Below are 27,396 nucleotides of genomic sequence, written 5' to 3'. Positions count from 1 at the left end.
AAAAAAAAAAAAAGGAAAATTAAGACCGGGTTGAGATGAAATACAAATCTTTGCAATCAGCACGTGCATTCATGTCTATTTTGTTTAACGTGACAGAGCATGTTAAATTGACGCATTGTGATTGGAAGATAAATGATGACACTACATACCACAAAAAGGCATGTTCATAAAGAATAACCTTTCTGGAATTAACATAAAATGTCTATTATTTATTAAAATTAAAACATACACTCAGAAATGACCTACTGTTGAAATTGTATGTAAAATATTACCTAATGTAATTACACTGCAAAACCCACACAGGTACTGCAGGATCCGTAAAACCATCTAACTACCCACTTGGTTGGATCATCACAAAAGGAGAACTACAGGGCGTCATCTCTAGTTGCCAAAAGTGCAGGTCTATTTCATAACCTCATGGCTTGCAGGAAGAAGTAATAACAGGTCCAAACAGGACAAGTCAATAGAGAAACCCAGGTAGGGTGAGACTAGACCTATACATCAAATGTACAATGACATGACACTAGCTCAATTGTTAAGAATGCAGAGAACAAAATGTACAAAATATTTTCTCAAGATTCAGCAAATTGACACACAGTTTTTTACATCTGCATGTCCCGGCACTGCATACACAGCGGTAAATAGCTGTACAATCGTTAAAAGATTGCCTTCTTGATTCAAACACCCACTTGTCTGTATTCCTAAATGAGAATGATTTTTCTATGTCTAGTAAATCTTTGACAAAGTCAAAACAATCTGCTTTGGTGTTCAGTTCCTGTACAGTTATCGTGTATAAGAATGAAGCAGCTTCACAAACAGCCTTATAGAATCATTATTTCTGTGTCACAAATATTTAGACTATCACAGAAGTACTGAGATAAAAGTTTATAGTTTGGATATAAACTCTGATGTCTACAGTAAGGATGAGTAAATCACTTTTAAAATTTACTTCAAATAAAGATTGAATCATTTTCATCGTTACATCAGTAGGTGGTGACGAGTGACTGTTAAAAAATGTATTTGTCATTGAATCATTTTGTTTCAAAAGTGCTGTTCATCCAGTAATGAAACAAGTGAAGTATTTTACGAGTCAGTCATTGAATCAGTCTTTCAAACCGTTTTTTTTTTTTTTAAATAACACATTCAAATTAATTCAACATTTTTAAATGGACTGCAGCAATTAACATTTTGTCAGATTCTAATTAATTGCATGCTAATTAATTACATTGCTAAGTTGGGGCTTAAAAGACAACTAATATTCAGAAAATATTATCAGTCTGACTATACTGACACAAGAACACAAAGTTTGAACTGAGCTGGACAATGACATGTTTGTCATTTCATAATTAAACTTTGCAATACTGACACTACTTGAACTGAATAATGACACTACAGAGTTGCTTTATAGCTAAAATTTGAGTTGTTTCATAATTGATGGACTATGCAACATTGAATGTCATTAAACCTAACTAACAATCTGAACTGAGCTGAAAAATTACACCAATGTCTTCTGTAGCTGAGCTGCTTTACAGCTGATTGCAAAATAGAAGTGTTTTACAACATTATGAAGTTATTTTCCTGTTTATTACTGTGAAACTGTTTTGAAACTATTTGAATGGTATAAATAAGAGCTATAGCTATATAATAAATGTGACTTGACTATAGTCAATATTATTGAGTCAGTATTCATCCTTCAACATACTATGTGGATGGTAAAATACATTCTCCATTGTTTAACATTAACCAACACATATCCTAATGTGTCATATATGTCTGCATAAGCTAACCACAACAGTTGGAACCTAAATTATTTTATTTCTCACACCTTCAAAACGTGAACAAACAATATAGAAAGTATTTATATGCACATACTGCTACATATTTATGACCATTCATGCATAACACATATCAAGTGGAAGAAGTCAAAGATAGTTAAATTCACAAACCAGTATGCTAGCACTGCAGTGGCGCACAAACTACGGCCGAATTGAAGTAAAACTCTTATTTATAACGCAGAAAACGGGTGAATTAGAATGGCAACTTTCACCTAAGTGCAGACAATGAATAGAGCACTTGACGGGACATCTGAGCGACATAATTCCTGTGTTTGTGAGACACAGTCTACCAACTCCATCGAGTGCCCCCCTCCCCTGGACACACACACATACCTACTCTTTAAAAACATGTAGCGACAAAGCGCTGATCAATATGTTGACTTCTAGCGCGTGACGCGAACGCACTGGACCCCCATTGTCTTCCCATTCGTTATTGTTACAATGTTTAGAATGCATCCAGTCTGGGATGATTAATATGGCTACAATTTATCCAGTCAGAAAGCATATGCGTAGCTGCAATGTACGTTATCCAGTCTGGAACCGAACAATTAATACATATATTTAAAATGTAAGTTGTCAGAAATTATTTATATTGCTACAATATATTACAACCAGTATATAAAATAATAATAATAATAATAATAATAATAATAATAATAATAATAATAATAATAATAATAAATGATATTGCAACAATGTATCCAGTCAGAAAGCATGTACATATCACTATGTATCCGGTCTGGAACCAAGTTAGTTACTAATAGTTATCTATTATTATTATTATTATTATTATTAGAAAACCATTCAGAAATCATTCATATTGTTACAATGCATCTAGTCAGAATTGATTTAGGAGTTTATTTAAATTTCTACGCTATAAATAATTAATATTATTAGAATATACGAAATATTGATAGTGAAACAAGGTATTCCAGTCAGAACTGTAATGTATCCAGTCACTGGTTCAATATTCAGTCCAGAAGCATTAATAATGCTCCAATGTAACCAGTGTAGAACCTTCGATATTGTTGCCAATATGTACCGAGTCCGAAATCATTCATACTGTTACAGTTTACCTAGTTAGAAATGATTAGCCTAATATTGGTACAACATCCCGAAGCATTTATAATTTTTCTATGTAACCAGTCTAGAAACCATTTATTTTGCTGCAGTATACATCTAATTCAGAACCATTCGCGTTGCTACAATGCATCAAGTCAGCAATTATAAAGACTGTAATGGTCTGTCTGGGACCATTGATAGTAATTAATCCAGTCAAAAATCACTTATATTTTCACAACCTATCCAGTTTTGGGACATTAACATCGACAGGATGTATCGAGTGAAGAATATTTAATAATATTCAATTGTATCCAGTGAGAAATCACGCCTGCGTTCTGGCGCACAATCTGCCTGACTTCCACTAAAAGCTATGCGTCTCTCTCTCTCTCTCTTCCTCTCCCCCTCCTTTTCTCGGCAGACCCCCCACCCCCTCATTTTTCCCTCCTTGCCTCCCAGCTAGTTCGGCAAATGTTCGTGTTGCTTCAAACATTAATGGGTGCGCTCCCAAGATATCCCCGCGCGATGCGTAAACATTACATAAATCTGCGTCTGGGTCTCGGATGTGCTACAAAGGGCTTCGCTTTCTTTGGCTAGACGACCCACTAACGTGACAAAACCTGAGTGACACAAGGGATAGATATCAGACAAACTGAGGCGATGAACAGAAGTTTGCGCTGTTAATATACTCAGAGAAGCAGCGATGTAACTCACCTTGACAGCCCTGTCCCGCACTATGGAGCCCGGTGTTCCAGATAAAGTGCGATTGTTTTCCACTTCCCCGGCCCCTGTCTCCACACCCCAGGAACCGAGAGTGTGTTCGGGGTGGGGGGCCTGGGTGATAGGAATGATCTCGGACAGACAGCCAATGTGGAGTGGGGCAAAGAAGCGAAGGCTCTTACTGGTATCCAAAGTGCATGTCTCGGGAAGTCTTAAAGGTGTGCGTTGGCTTTCCAAAAAGCCTATATTCCTGCCCTCTCCACGACACGGGGAATTAGTATCCCACGATTTGTTCGTTGTATCCGGGCGCGTCGGTCGCCTCCTAATCCGCCATGTTGTGCCCCTGCGCCTGGAATGGGAAACAGCGGATTCCCAGGCCAGGCCCCTCCTCTCCTCTCCTCTTCCCACGCAGAGACGTCGCGACATCTGGCGGACGAGTTGCTTCCAGGAAAGGGGAATGCACGAATGAGTAACGATTAGATGCAGTGCGCTCCCCTGCGGCCAGTTGTGGTATTGCATGTTGGATAGCAGTTGTAGAAGAGCACAACTAGAGAATTCATTTAGATTCCAGATGCAGGGGTTTTCAGTCTTTTAAGACGTCACGGACCCCCAAATATAACCATAAAAAAATTATTTTAATGTTTTAACACCCGATTTATAATGTGAAAAATTAGTATAAATAGATGTAAAATATTTAGTTTACTTTTTTTTTTACTATAGTATTATACATTTTATATACAATATTTATACATACAAATAATATTTCAGTATTTTTCCCCACATAATTCAAGAATGTAAACGTGATAATGGTATAATAGTGATACCATGGTTATGTCTGCCTTATTTAAGCAAATAGAGTACTTATGTCATATAACTGAAAAAGACAAAATACTTGCAACTATATTGTAACGTTTTATTAATGTTAATGATTGAACTTGTAGCAATTGCAATAAAAGGATAGTTCACCCAAAAATGAAAATTCTGTCAATTTACTCCCCCTCAAGATATTTGGAAGTAGGAAATACTATGGTAGTCAATGGAGAGCGAGATCTGCTTGGTTACATTCTTCCAAGTATTTTCCTTTGTATTCAGCAGAACAAAGAAATTTATACAGGTTTGAAACAAATTGAGGGAGAGTAAATAATGACAGAATTATCATTTTTGGGAGAACTATCCCTTTAGTAATAAATAGCTGAATAAATATTTTTTTTATAAGCAGCATCATAAAGCAATACAGTCATTCTGTAATAGTGTGGGATGTCAGTGGTTCTGGCCAGCGACAACATGAATCTTACAACACTTGTGCTCTGTTGTAGACTCTGATAGTCCAACACGTTAGGCTACTAGTAAGGCTTGAGCAAACAAAATGAGAAATGGTGGACCAAAAGACTGATACTGGACAACCAGTGCTGCGGATTGTGCTTAAGATGATATTTGTGGAGTGCTGGGATTGGTTTACACAGCCAGATTAGCGATGACGGCCCTGGTGAACTCATCGCTTGACGCGTAGCCTCCCAGGTCTGATGTGCGAACCTACACCAAAGAGAGCAATAAAATATTTTATATATGTTGTCTGTTCACAATGATAGAAGGTGCACCGAGTAAATACATCCTTTACTAACAGTTTATCTTACAAACACGCTTCTCAAACATCCAGAGTGTATATTATATATATATATATATATATTTGTTATTTTGTGATGGTTAAATGCAAAATGCTAAATGGGGATGAAGGTCTTCAAACACTACAAGCAATCCACACAATACCAGTGACTACAAAGTGACACTTTTCAATCATTTTGGTTTTACTTATTTATTTTGACATTGAAAAAAAAAAAAAAACACATTTGACAAAGCATTGGTCAGTTAATCAATGGCATGAATAAACCTTGAGAAATCTGTGAAATTGAAATGTGTACACGGACACGGTAATATTGAAATTATTAAAAGGTGCCCTAGATTAAAAAATTGAATTTACCTCGGCATAGTTGAATAACAAGAGTTCAGTACATGGAAATGACATACAGTGAGTCTCAAACACCATTGTTTCCTCCTTATATAAATCTCATTTGTTTAAAAGACCTCCGAAGAACAGACGAATCTCAACATAACACCAACTGTTATGTAACAGTCGGGATCATTAATATATTTACCCCCAATATTTGCATATGCCAGCTCATGTTCAATGCATTACACAAGGGCAGCCAGTATTAATGTCTGGATGAGCACAGCTGAATCATCAGACTAGGTAAGCAAGCAAGAATAGCGAAAAATGGCAGATGGAGCAATAATAACTGACATGATCCATAATAAAATGATATTTTTAGTGATGTTTGTAAATTGTCTTTCTAAATGTTTCGTTAGCATGTTGCTAATGTACTGTTAAATGTGGTTAAAGTTACCATCGTTTCTTACTGTATTCACGGAGACAAGACTGTCGTTATTTTAAATTTTTTAAACACTTGCAGTCTGAGTAATTCATAAACAAAACTTCATTCTTTATAAATCTCTTCAACAGTGTGTAATGTTAGCTTTAGCCACGGAGCACTATCAAACTCATTCAGAATCAAATGTAAACATCCAAATAAATACTATACTTGCGCGATTAGACATGTTGCATGACAAACACTTTGAAAAGATCCATTTTGAGGGTTATATTAACTGTGTGAACTTTGTTTATGGTGTTTAAGGCAAGCACAAGCTCCGGGGGCGGGGAGCACGAGAATTTAAAGGGGCCGCAGCCTGAATCAGCGCATATTTTTTCCACAGTTAGTCTGCAATGGCACAGAGCAGACTTCCTGTCCAGAACATTTGCATCATGAAATGAAACCAATAATTGCCCATCTGATTTATGACAGCAGCAGATTTAGTGATGTTTACATTAGTAACAGTGAGAGGGGAAAAATCATCACACTGCTGGAACTTCTGTCTCAATATGCCAAATGGCCTTTGAAAATTTGTTGATAATCAAATTCACTGAGGTTCTGGAACCACAAAGGCAATTCAACGAGGACCAGCCCCAAACAGAAATGATATAAAAGTAGGAAAAAGACTGAACAATACAGAAATGGCAGGGTACATACAGCTTGGGGTGAACAACTAAAACATCAATTAAAACTTAAAACAGGAGTGAACAATGTAGTCAGACATGCACTACAGTTCAAAATTGTGGGGTCAATAATACATATACAACAATACATACATATATATATATAAAATAAAAATTTATATATTTATTTTTTTCAGGATTAATACTTTGATGAAAAGTGACAGTAAAGACATTCATAATGTAACAAGATTTCTATTTTAAATAATTGCTGTTCATTTGAACTTACAATTCAAAGAGTCTGAAGGATCATGTGACATTCAGCTTTGCCATCATAGAAATAATTTGCATGTTAAAATATATAACAGTTTTTTTCTGATTAAATAAACACACTCTTGGTGAGCATAAGAGACTCCTTTCAAAAACATTTAAAAATATCTTTATTTAAAATATTACTGACCCCAAACTTTTAAACAGAAGTGTAATTCTGGTTAAAGATGCATATTGTGAAAAACAGAAATGAAAATAAATGTACATGGATACATTAAGGAACAAAAAAAAACACCAACAACAAAAAAAAAAACTAAAAAAAAGAAATCAGTAACCAGCCAGAAAACAAGACAGTGAGAGAATGAAAGTGAGAGATGGGAAAAGGGAAATGAAAATTTAAGATAGGACTGCTTTAATTGTCTTTGAACATATTCAGATCAGAAGTGGCAAAAATAGGGGGATCCGGGATAGACATTGGATTTGGCAAGCATCTTCAAACAGTCCGATGGCGCAGGTTGGCCACAACCGCACGGACAAAGTCACCAGTGGTGCTGTAACCCCCTAGGTCTCGCGTCTTCACCTGGGACACACACACACACACACACATACATACAAATACACACAGACAGCCACATACACCCAGAATGGGATATGATGGCCGAGGAGGAAAGGTGGAGAAAGGGGAGGTGAAGACTATGTCAGAATTTATGGACAACAAACACAAACTTGAAGGCTAGAATCTGACTGTAAGACAGAGCTTCTTTTAAGAGAATTTTTTTAAAGCCAAAGCTGAAGTTGTATCCATAGTGTATTGAATTTATGATAATAATGGATTAAAGCCAACATGAAATTAGAATTGGTATTTTGTGCCTTTCTTTTCATATATTGCATGTTCAGAAACTATGCCATGAAAATTTTGTGAAAATTATTAAATGCTGGAGAAAAAAAAAGCCACACTGGCAGAGAAAGTTAATGTTGACTAATAGTTAACTAATGGTAACAACTGAGACCTTATTGTAAAAGCATTTGTAAAAGCTTTTTTTATTTGCTGAGAAAAAGGCATGCTGGATTTGATTCATTATGAAAGTCATTTTAGCTGACCATGACAAGCTAATAGATGTAAAAAAGAAAAAGAAAAAAAAAAGCATCAAGTCTTTCAATATGTTCCACTCAAAAAATCCTTGAAATGAAAAAGAAAATGGCCCTTGTCATATCATTTCTTAAGGTCTTTAAATAAGATGACAATGATAAAAAAAAATATATAAGAAAGGGGGAAATTTGATTGTGAGCAGAACTTTCAGTTCCTATCTTTTAGCAACTCCTAAAAGTAACAAAATTATGTAGCAGATATACTTATTTAAAATTAATAACTAAAAAAGTCCGGAGCATTTTAAAAGATTTAAAGGGGAGGTGTGAGCAAAATAGTTTGAGAACCACTGCTTTAAGCACGAACTAGCATTTATTCATCTTTGTTAATGTTAGCTAATTAAAATAGAACTGCTCATTAATATTCATGAATGGAGGCGTTCCGAAAGGTGAATCGGTACAACTGAAACTACCCCTAACCCTACCCCCACACCCTGACAGACAGCTGTGTCGACCAATCATAAAGACCTTCCTCTACGCCCATTGCTCCAGCCTGCAGTTATCCCTACTTGCAATTTTCAGGCAATTCATGTTTTCACGGTTATATGCTAAAGGGCGCTATTACACATCTTCTGAACGAATACAGAATCTCCAGATCCAAAAATAAGCAAAGACGAAGCAGAAACAAGCGATTAGGGGCATTGCTTATACAAATATTCTGTGGGCCATGAAAATTTTGTAAAAATGATCAAATGCTGGAGAAACTAATATAACTAATATAACTAGATACTAATAGTTAACTAATGGTAACAACTGAGACCTTATTGTAAAAGCATTTGTAAAAGCTTTTTTATTTGCTGAGAAAAAGGCATACTGGATTTGATTCATTATGAAAGACATTTTAGCTGACCATGACAAACTAATATATTTTAAAAAAGAAGAAAGTCCTTCAATATGTTCCACTAAAAAAATCCTTGAAATGAAAAAGAAAAAGGCCCTCGTCATATCATTTCTTAAGGTCTTTAAATAATATGACAATGATAAAAAAAAATATATAAGAAAGGGGGAAGTTTGATTGCGAGCAGAACTTTTGAGAACCCTCAAAACGAACCAAAAAGCCCCAGCTATCCACATAAAACAAAGACCGAAGCGTAATGCAGAAGCAAAACTGGATGAGGGTTTGACTATTTACTAAAAGTGTTTCTGGGTTAGCAATTGAGTTATGTGTTGTTGAGGTTAGGGTCACTCATCCAAAACCATTTGCAAAGGGAAATCCACCAATTAGGATGAAAACCAATGCCCCCAGGACATTACAGACTTACATGCAAAACAGCCAAACAATTTTTGCATCTTGAACTCGTATAAAAACATTGAAACACACTCGCATTATCAAGTTCTCTACATGATATGTAAGATACATATTAGCCACACAATACACTTTTCTCTCCCATTTATACATAACACACAAACACAATCACAATCATTTCTTACCTTGCCCTGCTTAATGACTTTCTTGACAGCCTCAGACACCATGTTTGAATGATACTCAAGGCTGAAAGAAAAATAAACCAATCATATAAATATACTCGCCAAGACAGCACAGACATTTTAATATACACTACTGGACAAAAGTTTGAAACGATTAGGATTGTTTAATGCTTTTGAAAGAAGTCTCACAGATTGAGGTCTGTTCTAACACATCACACACACATTTGAGCTTCTGTGTTTAGCATATCTAAAGCGCACTTTTGTAACGAATCAGTCTGAAGTAATTTATTTACTGTTTATCTGCTGTGAGACTGTCTGAGATGTCACTGCCATAACGTGTTGCTATACGGAATGCGTCTCGCTTTAGACTTTTTTGTTACAATTATTCTGCTTATTGTACATATAAAATACGAGATGTTTACATCAGTAGCCCCATATTCATAATTGTGACCATACAGTCTACTTTAATGTATTTAGCACCAAGCAGTAGGAAAATTCAAGTACTGGATCAAGACTCTGTATCGGCAGACACTCAATATTCAATGACTCGGATTGGATCGAGGCAACTAAAAACTTGATCAGGACATCCCTAATTTACAGTTTAAAAACATAAGATATGATGGTAAAAAAAGTAAATATGGAATATTAGCGCAGGATAACAGTGCGAGACTCACTTGAGGTGTCTCAGCATGTTCGATGCACTGAGGAGCATAGCAGTGGGGTTTGCGATATTCCTGCCGACAGCCTGAGCAAAGGGATGTCTGGCACCCTGAAATTAAATGCAAGAATAACTTTAAAATCACATGCTGCAAAACAATTTATGAGGTATGAAAAACAAAATTTAGACTCCAACCGTTTCAAACACAGCATATTCTGCGCTGTAACTCTCGCCTGGAACTACGCCGGCTCCGCCCACCAGCCCTGCCGCCAGGTTATCGATGATGTTGCCGTAGAGATTAGGCATCACTAGCACATCAAACTGATATGGATTCTGTACCAGCTGTGGGCCACAGAACAATATGCTAAACATATTTATAGGTCATCCTCCTTGCCAGCCACTAACAAAAGATTGGAAATCATACCTGCATGCAGCAGTTATCAATGATGATGTTTTCATATTTAATCTTGGGGTAAAGTTCAGCCACCTCCGCACAGCTCTGCAGGAAGAGACCATCCGCGAGCTTCCTGTGGAGATCAATTCAATTCAAGGCGAGTTGAGTCAATGTGTTAAGATTCTAAAACTATATGGGCTGAATAATCCCGTCACACACTTACATAATGTTTGCCTTGTGGACAGCGGTCACTTTGCTGCGGCCCTTCTTGGTGGCATAGTCAAATGCAAATTTAGCGATGCGCCGAGATTTCTCCCTGGTGATGATCTTTAAGCACTCAACCACTCCTGTAACACTCTGCAAACACAGAGGTGCTCATGATGCAGATTTACATTATCTTTTGTTTAAAATAAATAAATACTTTTATTCAGCAAGCATGCCTTAAATTAATCAAAAGTGTCTGTAAAGACATTTATAATTTGTGACCCTGGACCACAAAACCATTTCATTTTTTGAAATTGAGATTTATATATCATCTGAAAGCTGAATAAATAAAATCTAAAAGCTTTCCATTGATGTATGGTTTGTTAGGATAGGACAATATTTGGCAGAGACAACCATTTTAAAATCTGGAATCTGAGGGTGCAAGTAAATAAATATTGAGAAAATCGCCTTTAAATTTGTCCAAAATGCAAATTTTGGCAATGCATATCCACTAACAAAAATACATTTTTGATATATTTAAGATAGGAAATTTACAAAATATCTTCATGGAACGATCTTTACTTAATATCCTAATAATCTTTGGCATAAAAGAAAAATCGATCATTTTGACCCATACAATGTATTGTTGGCTATTGCTACACATATACCCGTGTGGCTTATGACTGGTTTCGTGGTCCAAGGTCACATTTATATTCCAAATAAATGCTTTTCTTTCTGTTCATCAAAGAATCCTGCAAATGATAAACAGTTTTTAATGTGTATAAGAAAACAATTAATATGCTTCAAAAATGTTTTGGAAAGGCACATTACACAAACCTCACATTTAAGTTAAAAGCAAAAGAGGTAGAAATGAGTTTATATGAAAAGTCTGACTATTTTGATGTTCAGAAATTGTAAAAAAAAAAAAAAAAAAAAAAAGTGGATTAAAAATTTTAATCTTTTGAGTTGAAATATGTCATCAACCTCATGTTGATCTAAACTCCTACACTATTTTTTGTAAAAAAATAAAAGGAGAATTTCTGACTTTTTATTTAATATAGGATAGTAACCATACCTGTCAATACAAAAACAAAATGAAAAAGAAAAACACCAAAAAGCACCATAAAAGTAGCTCATTTGTTATGTGCTATTGAATTATGAAAACTTTCGAAAAGGTTGCTGCATATTGAATTTTGAAAGGCATTTCCGGTTTGGGCAACTTCCATTAAAAAAGACTGAAACTAATCATTTCAAATCATAAGCCCTACAAATACAGCTTATCAATGCTGTCAATTTTCCTTCAGGTTTTATATTCAGATATCATGAGAATAACGTAACACTTGGAATTTTAACATGACATGTTATAACAAGAATATCTATGGCAAGAGCTCTTTTCAGTCGCTGCATTCTTTTCCTCGTGATCATTTTCTTTTTCCCCCTTTGCATTCTGCTGCAATATTATGAAAAAGGACAAGATATACTGCACAACTGTATCTTCTTTTGTGTTCAGCAGAAGAAAGAAACTCATACAGGTTTGGAATAACTTGAGGGAGAGTAAATGATGACAGAATTTTCATTTTTGGGTAAAATGTCCCATTAATAAGTCTGTTTCTCACACAGAAATTAATTATGAGCACAAGTACCTCATGCTCCAGAGAGCTGTATTCTCCCTCTGTCTGCTCCCTTATGATGACCAGATCCAGGTTATTGTGACGGGTGCTGTAACCAGGCAGGCTGTTCACGTGAACCACATTGGCAAACAGGTCCAACTTTCTCCTGTACATCATAACACAAGAAATAATCAATCTAAAAACTAGCAGGAGAACCATGAGTTGTGCAAAGCAGCCATGATAATATTTCAAAGAAGTACCTCAGTCTCATCTCATATGATGCCAGTTCACCCTTGTACTCCATAGGAGTGTGAATCTTTCCTAAGAGGAAAACATAAAAATATAAATCAGCTTGCAATAATATAACAATGTTACATTAACCGCCACTATATTAAAATGTGATGAGGAGTTAATAATGTCACCTTTGATGGCAACTCTGTTGTTCTTCATGGAGGTCAGCACCTCGTCCAGTTTTTCCTCACTGGCCATGTTCTGCACCTCGCTCAGATGAAACTCCTCAAACTCCACAGGAACATCAGCTGCCTAAAGGGTGAAGTGAAAAGGGCAATGGAAACAAGTGTTGATACAAGTAAAAGGCATGAAAGAGGGCTGAGCTGGAACACAGGATTAACTAACTGGTGTGATGTAATTTCAAACAAAATCAGACCAAAATGAAATTCGTTTAGAGATCGAAGCGAATTTTTGTGCTCTGAGGCTCCGCCTTCTTTGATGTGGAAATCTTCTCTGGTTCTTTTCATGTTTTTTTTGCTATAAGTGTAAACGTGACTGGAGTGCCAAATTGCAGAGAATGTGCAAACATTTCCACATCACTATAATTAGAAGCTTTATTAACTGCTGTCATTTTTGTTGTGTTCATTTTGTAATTGAGAGGAAAGTGTGCGGCACATATTTACACATTCATCTAAATGCCGTGTGGGCGGCGTAAGGATGTTTGCTAACAGTGTACTGCTGCAAAGGTATTTCAAACTTCTTTTTACCCCTTAGTAAAGGATGAAAAGCACTTTGTTATGAGTATATTGAGACCTTAAAGGTGATAGAGGATTTTTTCGTCGATCGCGTAAACAATTGGCTGATGTTTAAAGGCCCTACCTCGTTCACAGATGATGTGTATTAATATTATTCCTTTCAGTGCACCTAATAAATAGTCTTTTATCAGTTAGTAAAGACAGTTTCAAGTAATATTGCAAAAATGTATAAGACAAAACATCCTCTTTAGCACCTTTAAGAGGGTGGAGGTGGCTAAGAAGGCTAATGAAGGTTATATGAAGTCTTAGGAAAAAAAAAAAAAAAATGTCTGAGAAAGTGCATCAGTACCTTGAAAACCTCTTTGACAGCAGTCATCAGCTCAGGTCCTACTCCATCTCCAGGGACCATGGTGACCTTGAAGGTGCTGTCAGCACGTGCCGGGGGACTCTCTGAAACATTCTGACTGGAGGACAAACCCAGGGAACGGGCACACAACGGCTGCAAGCGGGCACCACTCAGACCCTAAGAGGTCAAAAATGTCTCAGGTCAAAAGGACTATTATGTGTTGACACATAATAATCACAGACAGAGGTGATGTTATTTATGAAGTGAATTTAAATTCTGAATTTAACAGTCATGACAATTAAAGGGCTATTCAGTCATTGGAAAATTAATTTTCGTGAACCACCCATATGGTTCTAAAAAGTTCTTTCAAATGCTGAAAGCCCAGATCAATTAATAAGCCATTTTAAGTGAACTAATTAAGAGAGAATAGATTCCCTTGGCATCAATTCCAAAAAATACTGAAAAGTCTTGACAAATGAATGATTTCTGTATCCCATGTAATAAGTGAATTGAGTTCAAGGGATAGTTCACCCAAAAATCATTTACTCGCCCTCAAGTTGTTCAAAACCTGTATGGATTTCTTTCTTCTGCTGAACACAAATTAAGATATTTTAAAGAATATGGGTAGCCAAACAGTTGATGGGCCCCACTGACTTCCATAGTATGGAAAAAAAATTACTGTTTGGTTACTTGATTATCCCTTCAAGCATTATGTAAACAACCTTTAATTTCAGGAAATGTATATACATATCTTTTTCTGTTACGATATCATGTAAACTCATGATATCACCAATCATTAGCTGAAATGAAAGGTTCCCCAATGACATTAAACCATAAAAAAACTCTGCTCCTTTATATCTAAAATGAAAATATATTATGATAATGACAAATAATAATAATAATATACATATGCATATACATATACATATAAAGACGATTTCTAATGAACCTCTCCTGTGATTTGTCATCTGATGTATTTGTTTTTACTGTTTTTTCCCACTACCCATCATCATGTGTTAAGTTCAGACTTGCATTACACGTCTACAGAAAGCAGCTTGTTTCCCAGTTAATCTTCGCATTTGGCAGTGTAACCCAAACATACGTTAATAATATTATAGAGTAAACTATGAGTAAATACCATCATCGTATTTCAAGACTCACCTTGGCCAATGTTACTAGGCTCCCTCTCAACGCGGCCGCCATCATGAATTAACGTGAGGAAAAGGTCGCTGCGATCTTCCTCCTGAACTAGGAACAGTTAAGTGTGTACTGACCCCTGCTGGATGAAAGCGTTACAGCAGTGCTTCTCGACCCCCCACTAGGGGTCCTCAGTAAACTGAATATACATAAATATTCATTTTTAAATAAATTGAATTAGAAATAACCATTTAATAATTACAGAGCTCAAACTTTTTAACAAATCTACAAAACTTTACAGTCCTCAAAAAATGTTTAATGGCTCTAAAACATTAGTATTAGAAAATTTATTTCATATTAATTATATTTCTTAAAAAAAATAAAATAAAAAACAAAATCGATTTTTAGCCCCCATTTAGAAGCAAACAGAACCCACATCAACCCAAAAATCACACATGTAAATTTTTAGTATTTTTATTTATATAGATTTTTATTATTATTATTATTATTATTAATTACATTTCCCTGATTGTCCATTTGGAATTGCATTCAGAACCCTAACAAATACATTCACTTCATGATTGAATATGCATAGAATTAGTGCAGATTCAGTAACCTGAAGATCTTCTATCCTTCTTCATTGGATAACTATTTGAAAGAAATCTCATGTTAGTTTCTTGAGAGGCACAAGAGCTACTTACATTTAATAAGCAATTATAGAAAGTTAATCAGGATGATGTTAAAGGGTTAGTTCACCCAAAAATGAAAATTATCTCATTAAAGGTGCCCTTGATTCAGAAATTGAATTTAACTTGGCATAGTTAAATAACAAGAGTTCAGTACATGGAAATGACATACAGTGAGGTGTACACCCCCAGATTTGCATATGCCAGCTCATGATCAAGGCATTACAAAAGGGCAGCCAGGATTAACGTCTGGAGCAGCACAGGTGAATCATCAGACTAGGTAAACAAGTAAGGACAATAGCGAAAAATGGCAGATGGAGCAATAATAACTGACATGATCCATGATAACATGATATTTTTAGTGATATTTGTAAATTGTCTAAATGTTTCATTAGCATGTTGCTAATGTACTGTTAAATGTGGTTAATACCATCGTTTCTTACTGTATTCACGGAGACAAGAGCCGTCGCTATTTTCATTTTTAAAAAAACACTTGCAGTCTGTATAATGCATAAACAACTTCATTCTTTATAAATCTCTCCAACAGTGTAGCATTAGCCGTTAGCCACGGAGCATAGCCTCAAACTCATTCAGAATCAATGTAAACATTCAAAATTAGATTAGACATGCTACATGACAAACACTTTGTAAAGATCCATTTTGAGGGTTATATTAGCTGTTTGAACTTTTTTTTATGTTGTTTAAGGCAAGCGTGAGCTCCGGGGGCAGAGAGCACGAGCAATTAAAGGGCCAGCAGCCCTGAATCGGCTCATTTATAATGATGCCCCAAAATAGGCAGTTAAAAAAATTAATTAAAAAAAATCTATGGGGTATTTTGAGCTGAAACTTCACAGACACATTCAGGGGACACCTTAGACTTATATTACATCTTTTAAAAAAAAGTTCTAGGGCACCTAATGACTCACCCTCATGTCGTTCTAAACCCGTAAGACCTCCGTCCTTTTTAGGAACACAGTTTAAGATATTTTAGATTTAGTCCAAGAGCTTTCTCTCCCTCCATTGAAAATGTATGTGCGGTATACTGACTATGTCCATAAAGGTAATAAAAACATTATCAAAGTAGCCCATGTGACATCAGTGGGTTAGTTAGAATTTTTTGAAGCATCGAAAATACATTTTGGTCCAAAAATATCAAAAACTACAACTTTATTCAGCATTGTCTTCTCTTCCGGAATCCTTTACTTTGATGATGTTTTTATTACCTTTCTGGACATGGACAGTGCACCGTACATACACTTTCAATGGAGGGACAGAAAGCTCTCGGACTAAATCTAAAATATCTTAAACTGTGTTCCGAAGATGAATGGAGGTCTTATGGGTTTGGAACGAGGGTGAGTCATTAATGACATAATTTTCATTTTTGGGTGAACTAACCCTTTAAAAAATACCATATACAGTCCTTGAGGCCATAAATACTCACAAGTCCAAAGTCATCAACATATGTATACTTCTGCTCTCTATAATGTTGCTTTCTTTTCATAAATGTCAGGACAATCCAATCACAGATAACATTCACCTGAAATGGACCACACAAGATTTAATATATTATATTCTATATATTACTATTGCAATCCAGGGAGTAACAGACACACTTACCAGGCCTAGAAGGGCCAAGCCTGCCCCTATATTCAGAAGTGTTGGTACAACATTGAATTTTCCTGCCTGTAGAAACAAAAGAACTTAGTATGTGTTGAACAGCTACATTTTAATGTTAACCTGCATGACATGAGTCTTAACTTATAACATTAGAAATGTTAAAGTGTCTCACCTGGCCAAATACCATGACATCAAAGCGAATACCATATCCTTTGATAAGCGTCCTGGTCTCTGTGCCATCAGTGTTCTTGTAATATTTAGCAAATCTATAGAGATTTGACCAAACCACACATTTCATGCAACCTCGCTTCCTCTGAGGAACCACTTTTACTAACTGCAAACACCTCCTACCTGAAGTTGTAACCTGGTGCCACGTTATTTTCTGGGTCTTTGTTGTCTAGTCTGCGGAATGTGTAGCGAGGAATACACCAGCTCTGTGGCATGTCAAGGTCACAATCCCACCGGATCTGCACGCCCATCACTCCCCCCTATGCAGAAGGAAAAAAAGTGCACAAAAGAAAAACATGACCTAATAATATGAGTATTAGACAGCAATGGCAGATAAACATAAATGAAGCGTCTGACATGGACTGCCATGGTCTGAAAATCCTCATCAGCTTCTCTGACAATGTCTTTGAGTCTGAAGATCGGGCAGTCAGGGTCTGTTTTACGGCTGAACACACACTGTGTCAAGTAGGAGCTGTTTATATTTGGTAGGATATTCCTTCTGTAAGGACATAAAGAACACATTTTATTCAGTTAATAAATTTGCAGACAACTGACTTGCATTGCTTTATGTTTGCAGCCATATAGGTAGAAAAAAAATAATGCATTTAAAAAGCTTACTTGTTGAAGTTAAATTTGGGATAACGAATATTATTCTTGATGAGCACAGTGAAGTTTTCAGCATCTGCCAGAAGTGGTGGACTGAGACATCAAGAAGGAAAAAAATAACCCCACAATATTACCAACATTAAACATGTACAGTGTATATATATATATATATATATGTGTGTGTGTGTGTGTCTGAGTATACTGTATAAGGGTCACTGACGATTAAGGTTTTTAAAAGTATAATAAAAAACCTAATGGAGATATAATTAAATAAGTTTTATTAAGTGTTAACAATGAGATTATATGGGTTTTATAATTAATTAACACTGCTTTTGTCATTTTTATATGTAGCAAAATATAATTAAAACCTTTTGGATTCAATAAAAGAGATCCAGTTGTACTACCTTACATACTTCAGATGTCACATCTTTGTTTTTTTTTATTATTATTAAGGCCTTTGGACAAAAAAAAATTACATCATTGATCCATATACAGTACAGTCCAAAAGTTTGGAACCACTAAGATTTTTAATGTTTTTAAAAGAAGTTTCGTCTGCTCACTAAGGCTACATTTATTTAATTAAAAATACAGTAAAAAACAGTAATATTGTGAAATATTATTACAATTTAAAATAACTGTGTACTATTTAAATATATTTGACAAAGTAATTTATTCCTGTGATGCAAAGCTGAATTTTCAGCATCATTACTCCAGTCTTCAGTGTCACATGATCCTTCAGAAATCATTCTAATATGCCGATCTGCTGCTCAATAAACATTTATGATTATTTTCAATGTTGAAAACAGTTGTGTACTTTTTTTTTTCAGGATTCCTTGATGAATAGGAAGTTCAAAAGAACAGCATTTATCTGAAATACAAAGCTTCTGTAGCATTATACACTACCGTTCAAAAGTTTGGGGTCAGTAAGGATTTTTATTTTTATTTTTTTGAAAAGAAATTAAAGAAATGAATACTTTTATTCAGCAAGGATGCATTAAATCAATCAAAAGTGATAGTAAAGACATTTATAATGTTACAAAAGACTAGATTTCAGATAAACACTGTTCTTTTGAACTTTCTATTCATCAAATAATCCTGAAAAAAAATATTGTACACAAATATTTTGTACAATTGTACACATTAAATGTTTCTTGAGCAGCAGATCAGCATAATAGAATGATTTCTGAAGGATCATGTGACACTGAAGACTGGAGTAACGATGCTGAAAATTCAGCTTGCATCACAGGAATAAATTACTTTTTGAAATATATTCAAATAGAAAACAGTTATTTTAAATTGTAATAATATTTCACAATATTACTGTTTTTACCGTATTCTTAATTAAATAAATGTAGCCTTGGTGAGCAGACGAAACTTCTTTTAAAAACATTAAAAATCTAAGTGGTTCCAAACTTTTGGACTGTACTGTATGTATGTATGTATTCCTTCAGAAATCATTCTGATTTAGTACAAAAGTATTATAAATTATCTTTCTTACCCCAACTTTTAAATAGTAGTTTTTCATGGTTTCCACAAACATATTAAGCAGCATGTTTCTTGAGCAGCAAATCAACATATTAGAATGATTTCTGAAGGATCATGTGACACTGAAGACTGGAGTAATGATGCTGAAAATTCAGCTTTGCCATCACAGGAATAAATTAAATTTTAAAATATATTAAAAGTTATTTTAATTTGTAATATTTAATAATATTACTGTTTTTACTGTATTTTGATCAAATAAATGCAGCATTGGTGAGCATAAAAGACTTCTTTCAAAAACATTACAAAATCTAAATATAATTTGTGAGACAGAAAGATTAGGATTTTACTTTGGGGGATCAACAATCTTCTCTAAAGGACACCAGGACAGCACCTCACAAGTCTTCATCGTGGTATTGTAATTGACACATCTGCCTGTCCGAACACCTGAAAAAAATAAAATGCATTGTTTTAGGTATTTAAAATTATTTGCTTGCTGACTAAACAGTTTGCAAAGATGACAAGACACAGTTAGTGTCATCTTCCATTTAATGTAATTACTGAGCCATACCATCCCCACGAGCATCATTGAAGCCTCTCTTGCAGTCCCTGTGAGAGGTGCATTTGGATGCTGGAGTTGGATTCTAAGTTACACACATTAAAAATAAGATTAAGATACATGAAACAGAAAATATGTTTATTTTAATGTAAAGAAAAACTATATTTTCTAATGTCCATTTATTGGTTTATCTAATATTTTCTCTATTATTTAAATGTTTTTATATGAAATATTTAATTTTACAATTATGGTCAGCGAATAAGGTTTGTTTTAAGTTTGTTTTACTTTTTATTAAGTGACAAAAGGACACCATAATGGCTCACCTCTGCACATTTGGACTGTGTTTGATTAGGGGTGATGATCATGTTGGTCAGGACAAAGAATGAGCCATCCTCCTGAAACATTCAAAAGCACGTGTTTTTGATTAATACCAAATACTCCCTCATAACTGAATAATGAGGCATGAACACTTTTTAATTCCTTTAAAACAGCGTAAACCGCTAAATCACTGCTATTGGCAAACAGTATGGTCACTTATTTGTTTTGATTAAAAAAAAAAAAGTTAATTGGACATTTTTAAAACAGAGGCTTTTTTAAATTTGAAAAGGGGCCACAAAATATTTTAACATTATTTCAAATAAATTATATTTAAATCACTTAGTAATTCAAATGCTAAAAAAATCAGCACCACTGAGCTCTCACTTGATATTATTAACTGTAGCGTACAACTGTTTGCAAATTAATTTGTATAGGGAAATATAGTGGGTTTTGTACTCTTCAACACAACATGATATTTACTCATGTTTTGGAAAATTAAATGCAAGTTGAGTAGTGCAAATTTTGCATAAAAGTCTGCCTTCAGAAAAGATGTTTTCCTGACTTTAATAAGCAACCAAGTGACATTACATGAAAGGCTGGAAACCACTGGTTTAAGATCACTAAAACTAACTTGTCACACCCAACATGTATTGCTAAAGAGACATTGTTCAAATGACACTATCTATGGCAAGCCATTTTGACTTTTATTCACATCTCAGGATATGAATTCTTGATATCAACAATTCAGTTCTTGATATCAGGAATTACATTTCCACTAGTAACAATGTTAATTCTTGATATCAACATTTGAATTTCCACTAGAAAAAACTAGAATTCCTGATATCTGTATTTTTATTTTCAATAGTGAAATGTCACCATAGGCTGCCATTCAAATTCAATTGTTGATGTCAAGAACTGACATTTCAACTAATGACAACTGAATTATTGATATAAAAAATTATTAGTTTTACTAGAAAAAATTGTATTTCTGATATGCGAAATTGGAATTTCAACTAGTAAGAAATCAGTTCTTGATATCAACAATTGAATTTGAATGGCAGCCTATGGTGACATTTCACTAGTGAAAATACAATTACAGATATCAAGAATTCTAGTTTTTACTAGTGGAAATATAATTCTTGATATCAAAAATTAGGATTTTAACTAGTGAAAACTGAATTGTTGATATCAAGATATCAAAAATTAACTTTGTTACTAGTGAAAATATAATTCCTGATATCAACGATTAGCATTTTAACTAGGCTAGTGAAAACTGAATTGTTGATATCAAGAATTCATATCCTGAGAATGAATAAAAGTCAAAACCTCTTGCCATAACTATCTTGTGTGTGTATATACTAAAGCAGTGAATCTCAACCTTTTTTGAGTAATAAACCCCCATCATATTTGGAACCATCCTCAAGGACCCCAGAATAAAATTGGCTAGTTATCATTAATGTCTTTGTGACAACTAAATGCAATCAATTTACTACTATACGTTTGTTGACTTGTCCTATATTTAGTCATATTGTCAGGTACATTATACAAATATTATCTTCCTCTTTTATGGGAACATGTCAATGTCAAAATATACAAAAATTAATAGTCAGATATTTTATAAGGACCCCCTGGCATTATGTCATGGACCACTAGGGTTCCATGGACCCCTGGTTGAGAAACACTGCACTAAAGAATGCACACAGCCCTTGAGAAAACACAGTGAACACAGAGCATGCAGGTGCGAATAACACTTCTTTGTAACCCATGAAGGCGGTGGCACCAGTGAGGGGCTAGTGGATATGTAAATTGTCTAGCCTGTACCTCCTCTTCGTCTAATCGACGGACTACCTGAGGTGGGATGATGTAGTCAGCCACATCCCAGATCCGTTCGCCCAACTCAGTGGTGTTTGTTAGAGCAATGCCTTTCACTTTGGTCGTTACAGAGCTGAGGACGGTGTCTGTGTCCTGGTAACCTTTCTTGAGAACACACACATACCTGTACCCAAATAAGGGCGTTTTTTAGATAACATAATTTCATTTTAATAAATAATGTGTAAAATGTATGACGACTTACCCGATGACGTACGCTATGACTAAAGCTTGAGTGAACCGATTCAGCGTTCCCACTTTCTTGCTCCTTATCACCAATATTTTCGACGTGTAGTAGTCGAAAAAACACTGACCTACTGAATCACAGCAACCTTTTTCGCTCATTATGATCGCCTGAATGTAATAGTTTAAACAATTCCTCCACTCTGCAGTTGAACTCACAGTCACAAGTTCAGTAGGTTATTAACTTTCCACGACGTCGCAGTACGGTCCAAACTTACACGATTCCAGTTAAAGTATCGTTTCACTTTCTGAGAGTGGAGATGCCATCTTGTACTACTCAAGAGCAGTTTTAAAGGAATAGTTGGCATGGATAAAAAGGAAGTTTAGTCACTCTAGTTGGTTCCCGTAGCCTATTAGGCTATTATTTACATGTGAAATGATGACGCTGCTGTTTTCTGCACAATGAAAGTGAACGGTGACTAGAAGCTCCTTTAATGAACTGGCTCAGTCCTCCATAAACTTTTTAATTTAAACCATTTAACAATTAAAATGCTGTCTTACATAGTGTATATGCATCATATTTCGTACTCTGAGCTCTCACTTCACATTATTTACTTAAGTGTACAACTGTTACTGAACTCTTCATTTGTATAGGCCAGTTCAGTATTCTGTTTTGTAAACTCTATATAGATTTGTATGAGGAACAGGCTGAAATGTAGTTTTTTAATAATATCTATTATCTTTGCAGGGAGCCACTAAGCAGGGGAAGAAATTAACTTTATAAAATGCTTTTTTCTTTTAGAGAGGAAGGTAAACAGCAGAGACTGTTGGCAAAAGATACATTTATTGACAATATGGTGAGATAGGAGAAAAGGTGAGTAAACATACCCTCTTTTTCTCCACAAGAAATTAACAAAAAGTGCTATTCGTGCAGAGTATGCTGCAGGAAAACACATATCTGATTACATTCCATAAAACACACAGGGAGGAAACATTCCTCCCAGCTCTTTCCCATGGGTGTTGAGTGATTTTCTGAAACAATGCTGTATTGAGTGTCTATGTGTTATTGCCTAGTTTTTCAAACAATAAGGTCACAGTGAGTGCAGCAATTCAGAATTTGAAAGTGAACACAGCTGGAAACATGCTATTTCACAGTTTGCTTCTTTTTTAATGAGGTAAAGTCTACAGAGAAACTAATGATTATCATATTCATTTAATCAAAAAGGACAATGTTATTCAATTTAATTAAAGCTAACTGATTTCATTCTTAGTGGTTAAACAAAATGGAAAGTATATGGAATTACTGTGAAAATTATAAAGTTGCTTTTTTTATTATAAAGTTTCATGAATAACTGGCTGTTTTAACCAACAATGACTACCAGCTTGTTTATGAGAGGAAATGTTTTAAAATTTTGGGTTTCATGTGCTCCATCTTTTTGGGATCCATGGTTTCCACCGCCTCCTGGAGAGAGAGAATTGCCTGGTGGGCCTCGTCAAACAGCTCAACTCCAATTTCTTCTCTGACTCTGTCTTTCCATGCCTTGAGCTTTGGTCTGTTCTCAAACACATCCATACCAGCACCTAAAGGCTGAAACAAACCATCAGAAATGACAAGGCGTTATCAAATATGAATACTGTGGGTGCTTCTCAATATCCCTCCTCGTTTCCTCGCTCCTCCGTCTTCCATCTTATGACCAGGAAACCGATGGAGCTCAGCCATCTTGAAGGACATCTCAATTCTCTAATTGCACCTCGAGAAGGTGAGGAACGAGGAGTGAGGAGGCTTCCCGAGGAGTCATGAGCGAGGATACACAGGTGCATCCTTTGCGGAAGACTTTCTCCTCGAGAAACCTGACGCATGCATAAATTCTCCTCCCCCTTCATATCGGTCACAATAATTTAAATGTATGCTTTAATGTATGCAGTTTAAATAAACTTTACATGTCACATATTTCAATGGGGCATCTTGCTTTATTAATATTTTTTTTTTTTTTTTTAATAACTAAACTTTAACAACATATGGGTAGATCCCTCATGCGCAGTTGATGACGCTTTGAAGTGACGCTAAAAGGAGTGAGGATATATCGTTTTACTTGATTTAATTCCTCCGTCCTCGCGTCTTTTCCTTGTTTCCTTCCCTCGAGTCCTGAAGGGGTGGAGCTAAGACACGAGGAAGGGAAGCGAGCAAAGGAAACTAGGATGCACAAAGAAGAATTGAGAAGCACCCCGTGTCAGATATTATTCACTCCAAATTCTCAAGTTACCCTTCTGCTTTATCTTGATGAATGACTTCCAGAGAATCTAAACTGAATGAATTGAATGCATACCTGCATGATTTCCACAACAGCAACCAGGTCAGCCAATGAGATCTGATCACCAACAATAAACGGCCTGTCTTGCAGGAACTTCTCCTCAAATAATTTTAGCGATCCATCAAGATACTCTTCTGCCGTGTCCATCTTTTCTTTGGGGACCTCAACTCCCAAAGCTTTTGGAATCAAAAGCTACAGCAATACAAGAAAACAATTTCATTCCTATAACAAATAACATAATTACACTCAAAAAGCTAGTAGTTAGCTGAATGGCAATTCTAAGATTAGGTTTCAATCCCAAAGTCACCGAGCAATTGGAGCCAACCATCAACTAGGGATTTGCTGAAATCAAAGCATTGTTCTGTTCACCACAGTGCCTTTGAATGTGAAAAAATACACCACTTACCTTGAACCAGAGTATCTTGGATCCATGCATCCGTATGGCAGAGTGTTGCCATGATAGATATTCATTTACTCTAGCACGCTTCTGCAAGTCAGCTGGGTACCAGTAATCCGGAGTGTGGAACTTCTCAGCCAGGTACATCATAATCGCAACACTAAGGGATTATTTGATCAGGAAGTAACAGTTAATTTACACAATGAACAGTTTCACAAGAGGCACAAAACAAACAAGGTGTATCTGAAACTCTATTCTTATATTCATATTTATCTAGAAGAGTGGTTCTCAACCAGGGGGCCTCAATAAACTTCAAGATTTATAGAAAATTATTTAAAATAAGACTAAACAAGCGATATAACTATAAAAAAACATTAAAATTAGCTAAAGCAACAACAAAGGATATTACTTATTTTTATTTTTGCATTCTCATACTCCTCCGTGGCACAACTCTTAGTGAATATTGGAGGGTGAGCAGGATTCCCAGGGGTCTTAGGATTCAGAAGTTGGGAGAGAAGGATTCAACAATTGGGAGAGAAGATTGAGAATTTTGTAAAAGATAATATGAAGTCATGAATACATTTTCTTTAGATCCTCTCAGTTGTTGAATACACACAGAATAAAATTAAAGATGATGATAGAAGAAATTGTTGAAACCTAAACCTCAATTATTTCTTCCTACAGTGAAGCTGATTTTAAAACAAGAAGAACTTCTTAATTCATCCAAGTTAGAATTCAAGAAAGACCTCAACAAAGTAAGATTAGAAAGTTATCTTGAGACACCATCGACGACTACATATACCACTGGGCTTAATCGAAGTGGCATCTTTAGCAAGCTGTCATGCAAAGTCCATTTTTGAGATGAAATCTCTCACATTTCTGATTTCAATGAGGAGACTGATGTGGATTTTTTTAACGGATCATTCAAGCAACACAGACAATCATCAGAGAATCTCATGTTATTTGCCAAAAGCGATAAAGAAGACCTGTTGGGGTAAATGGGCTGGTAAGAGGAAGAACATCACAACCAACTCTGAAGAGAGGTGTCGACAAAGGACAACTTGATCATCAACTTCACTGGCCAAGAACTCCAACCTCATGAAGTAAGTTTTTTTTTCTTTTCTTTTCTTTTGTTTTACGCACATGAGAATCTATCTACTGGTGATCTTTTTTGCATGCATACAACTTCGAGTTATTTTAATTTCTAACACCATTTAGCACTAAAAACTTATGGAACCTGAAATTTAATTGGTTGCATACTAAATTACAAAAACTTTGAGTACTCATACATTAAAATACATTTTGAAAAACAAAATAGGGCTGGTGGGCTTTGAATAGTGTGGAAAATGTGGGGCCATGGAGTCAAAAAAAGGTTGAGAGCCACTGATCTACAAACTATTTACATGCAAAAACAACAACAACTATTTTATCACTATTAGATGTTAGATTAAACTGAAAACAATGAACAACTTAGACCACATACCTTTCAGCCAAGCAAAAATCTCCATCTTTGATTGCTGGTAATTTTCTTAGCAGGTTGATTTTCCCAAACTCTTCACCATATTGATAACCTAAGAGAAAGATATTTATGTTTTGGTAAAATAACATGTGTAATAATACCAGGGTGGTCTTTAACTTATATACAACTGGGTATAATTTAAAAGTTCGAAGACGTGCAGGAACTACATGTCTGCCAAATTTAAGTGACCACATCATTCTGGACTGCTTGTAGTAGTCTAACAACTAACTTAGTCCACAACTTTCCCCACACATACTAATAGAAATTTTACAAAAAGGCAAACGATTTCATTATAAAATGAAGAACTTCCAATATAAACTTTACAAACTTTTCTCCCCATGGAAGGTTTTAATGAATGCTGCAAAATCAAAGTAAACTGCACTGCACACAAACAAACTCCACTTAGTTTTATATAACGATTTCATACCTTCAAAAAGCGCAATCTTCTTGTGGTCGAACTGGACGTTGTTTTTCTTGGCAAAGATGTAAACAGAGCGACAGGGCTGCGAAATCAGGTCCAAATAAATTTCCAAAGACATTTTTAAAGAATCTGACTGAAGTAGCCTACAACCCCACTGCAAAACTGAAATAAAATGACTGTCCTGCTGCACAAGGACTGATCGCCTACTGCTACACCACACCCCACTAAACTCTGCTACTAATTCCTGCCAACTGAGGGAAAATTAGTCGATCTCATCGTGAGTGTGTGGAATTGTACAGCAAAGTACACAAAGTGACTCAATACTGGTCATATTAAAAAGTTAATTAATTACTCGACTAC

The 27,396-nt window shown here is 35.3% G+C and overlaps 4 protein-coding genes across 6 annotated transcripts in view; all 4 read right to left on the bottom strand.

The window, feature by feature from the left end:
• ptpra (protein tyrosine phosphatase receptor type A) overlaps nucleotides 1-3,961 on the bottom strand; it is a 40,884-nt gene extending 36,923 nt beyond the window's left edge. Inside the window, exon 1 of the mRNA XM_067375628.1 lies at nucleotides 3,609-3,961. The gene's annotated coding sequence lies outside the window, so the exon portion shown is untranslated. The remainder of the gene's footprint in view (nucleotides 1-3,608) is intronic.
• Nucleotides 3,962-4,518: 557 nt separating this feature from the next.
• Nucleotides 4,519-15,026, bottom strand: idh3b (isocitrate dehydrogenase (NAD(+)) 3 non-catalytic subunit beta). Of its 2 annotated transcripts, none has more exons than XM_067375458.1 (11): nucleotides 14,864-15,025; nucleotides 13,706-13,879; nucleotides 12,793-12,913; nucleotides 12,631-12,691; nucleotides 12,404-12,536; nucleotides 10,780-10,913; nucleotides 10,587-10,689; nucleotides 10,358-10,504; nucleotides 10,179-10,273; nucleotides 9,508-9,568; nucleotides 4,519-5,147 (listed from the first exon to the last, which is right to left on the bottom strand). In XM_067375458.1, exons 1-11 carry the CDS (start codon nucleotides 14,906-14,908, stop codon nucleotides 5,070-5,072), a joined length of 1,152 nt encoding a protein of 383 aa, XP_067231559.1. In that variant the 5' UTR covers nucleotides 14,909-15,025; the 3' UTR covers nucleotides 4,519-5,069. The 2 variants fall into 2 exon arrangements, with proteins under 2 accessions (XP_067231559.1, XP_067231558.1); XM_067375457.1 differs by lacking the exon at nucleotides 4,519-5,147 and adding an exon at nucleotides 5,246-7,510 and having other exon boundaries at nucleotides 14,864-15,026.
• p2rx4a (purinergic receptor P2X, ligand-gated ion channel, 4a) lies at nucleotides 14,959-22,808 on the bottom strand. 2 transcript variants are annotated; one of them, XM_067375456.1, is made up of 13 exons: nucleotides 22,410-22,808; nucleotides 22,184-22,331; nucleotides 20,341-20,412; nucleotides 20,030-20,102; nucleotides 19,809-19,905; nucleotides 17,989-18,069; nucleotides 17,728-17,869; nucleotides 17,494-17,630; nucleotides 17,315-17,408; nucleotides 17,143-17,208; nucleotides 16,967-17,062; nucleotides 15,456-15,487; nucleotides 14,959-15,038 (listed from the first exon to the last, which is right to left on the bottom strand). In XM_067375456.1, exons 1-12 carry the CDS (start codon nucleotides 22,547-22,549, stop codon nucleotides 15,467-15,469), a joined length of 1,167 nt encoding a protein of 388 aa, XP_067231557.1. In that variant the 5' UTR covers nucleotides 22,550-22,808; the 3' UTR covers nucleotides 14,959-15,038; nucleotides 15,456-15,466. The 2 variants fall into 2 exon arrangements, with proteins under 2 accessions (XP_067231557.1, XP_067231556.1); XM_067375455.1 differs by lacking the exon at nucleotides 14,959-15,038 and having other exon boundaries at nucleotides 15,052-15,487.
• A 415-nt stretch (nucleotides 22,809-23,223) lies between these two features.
• gstt1b (glutathione S-transferase theta 1b) lies at nucleotides 23,224-27,312 on the bottom strand. Its single transcript, XM_067375812.1, has 5 exons — nucleotides 27,043-27,312; nucleotides 26,580-26,667; nucleotides 25,106-25,256; nucleotides 24,715-24,891; nucleotides 23,224-23,975 (listed from the first exon to the last, which is right to left on the bottom strand). Exons 1-5 carry the CDS (start codon nucleotides 27,152-27,154, stop codon nucleotides 23,775-23,777), a joined length of 729 nt encoding a protein of 242 aa, XP_067231913.1. The 5' UTR covers nucleotides 27,155-27,312; the 3' UTR covers nucleotides 23,224-23,774.
• Nucleotides 27,313-27,396: the final 84 nt, after the last annotated feature.

This window comes from Chanodichthys erythropterus, chromosome 22 (assembly GCF_024489055.1).
Source record: "Chanodichthys erythropterus isolate Z2021 chromosome 22, ASM2448905v1, whole genome shotgun sequence".
Classification (NCBI taxonomy): Eukaryota; Metazoa; Chordata; class Actinopteri; order Cypriniformes; family Xenocyprididae; genus Chanodichthys; species Chanodichthys erythropterus.
The sequence above is the reverse complement of the archived record's forward strand: the minus strand, read 5'-3'. Positions and strand labels throughout refer to the sequence as shown.

What these genes read in the sequence shown, in the direction of transcription:
- gstt1b (XM_067375812.1), bottom strand. Translation starts at nt 27,154, where the DNA reads ATGTCTTTGGAAATTTATTTGGACCTGATTTCGCAGCCCTGTCGCTCT. An exon ending in GATTTTTGCTTGGCTGAAAG is followed by an intron (nt 25,257 to 26,579) that starts GTATGTGGTCTA and finishes ATAATCCCTTAG; the next exon opens with TGTTGCGATTATGATGTACC. An exon ending in CTGTTGTGGAAATCATGCAG is followed by an intron (nt 23,976 to 24,714) that starts GTATGCATTCAA and finishes GGTTTGTTTCAG; the next exon opens with CCTTTAGGTGCTGGTATGGA.
- idh3b (XM_067375457.1), bottom strand. Translation starts at nt 14,908, where the DNA reads ATGATGGCGGCCGCGTTGAGAGGGAGCCTAGTAACATTGGCCAAG. An exon ending in CAACAGAGTTGCCATCAAAG is followed by an intron (nt 12,692 to 12,792) that starts GTGACATTATTA and finishes TTTTCCTCTTAG; the next exon opens with GAAAGATTCACACTCCTATG. An exon ending in TTGATAACTGCTGCATGCAG is followed by an intron (nt 10,505 to 10,586) that starts GTATGATTTCCA and finishes TGTGGCCCACAG; the next exon opens with CTGGTACAGAATCCATATCA.
- p2rx4a (XM_067375456.1), bottom strand. Translation starts at nt 22,549, where the DNA reads ATGAGCGAAAAAGGTTGCTGTGATTCAGTAGGTCAGTGTTTTTTCGAC. An exon ending in GTCATAGCGTACGTCATCGG is followed by an intron (nt 22,332 to 22,409) that starts GTAAGTCGTCAT and finishes ATTTGGGTACAG; the next exon opens with GTATGTGTGTGTTCTCAAGA. An exon ending in ATGTCATGGTATTTGGCCAG is followed by an intron (nt 17,209 to 17,314) that starts GTGAGACACTTT and finishes TTGTTTCTACAG; the next exon opens with GCAGGAAAATTCAATGTTGT.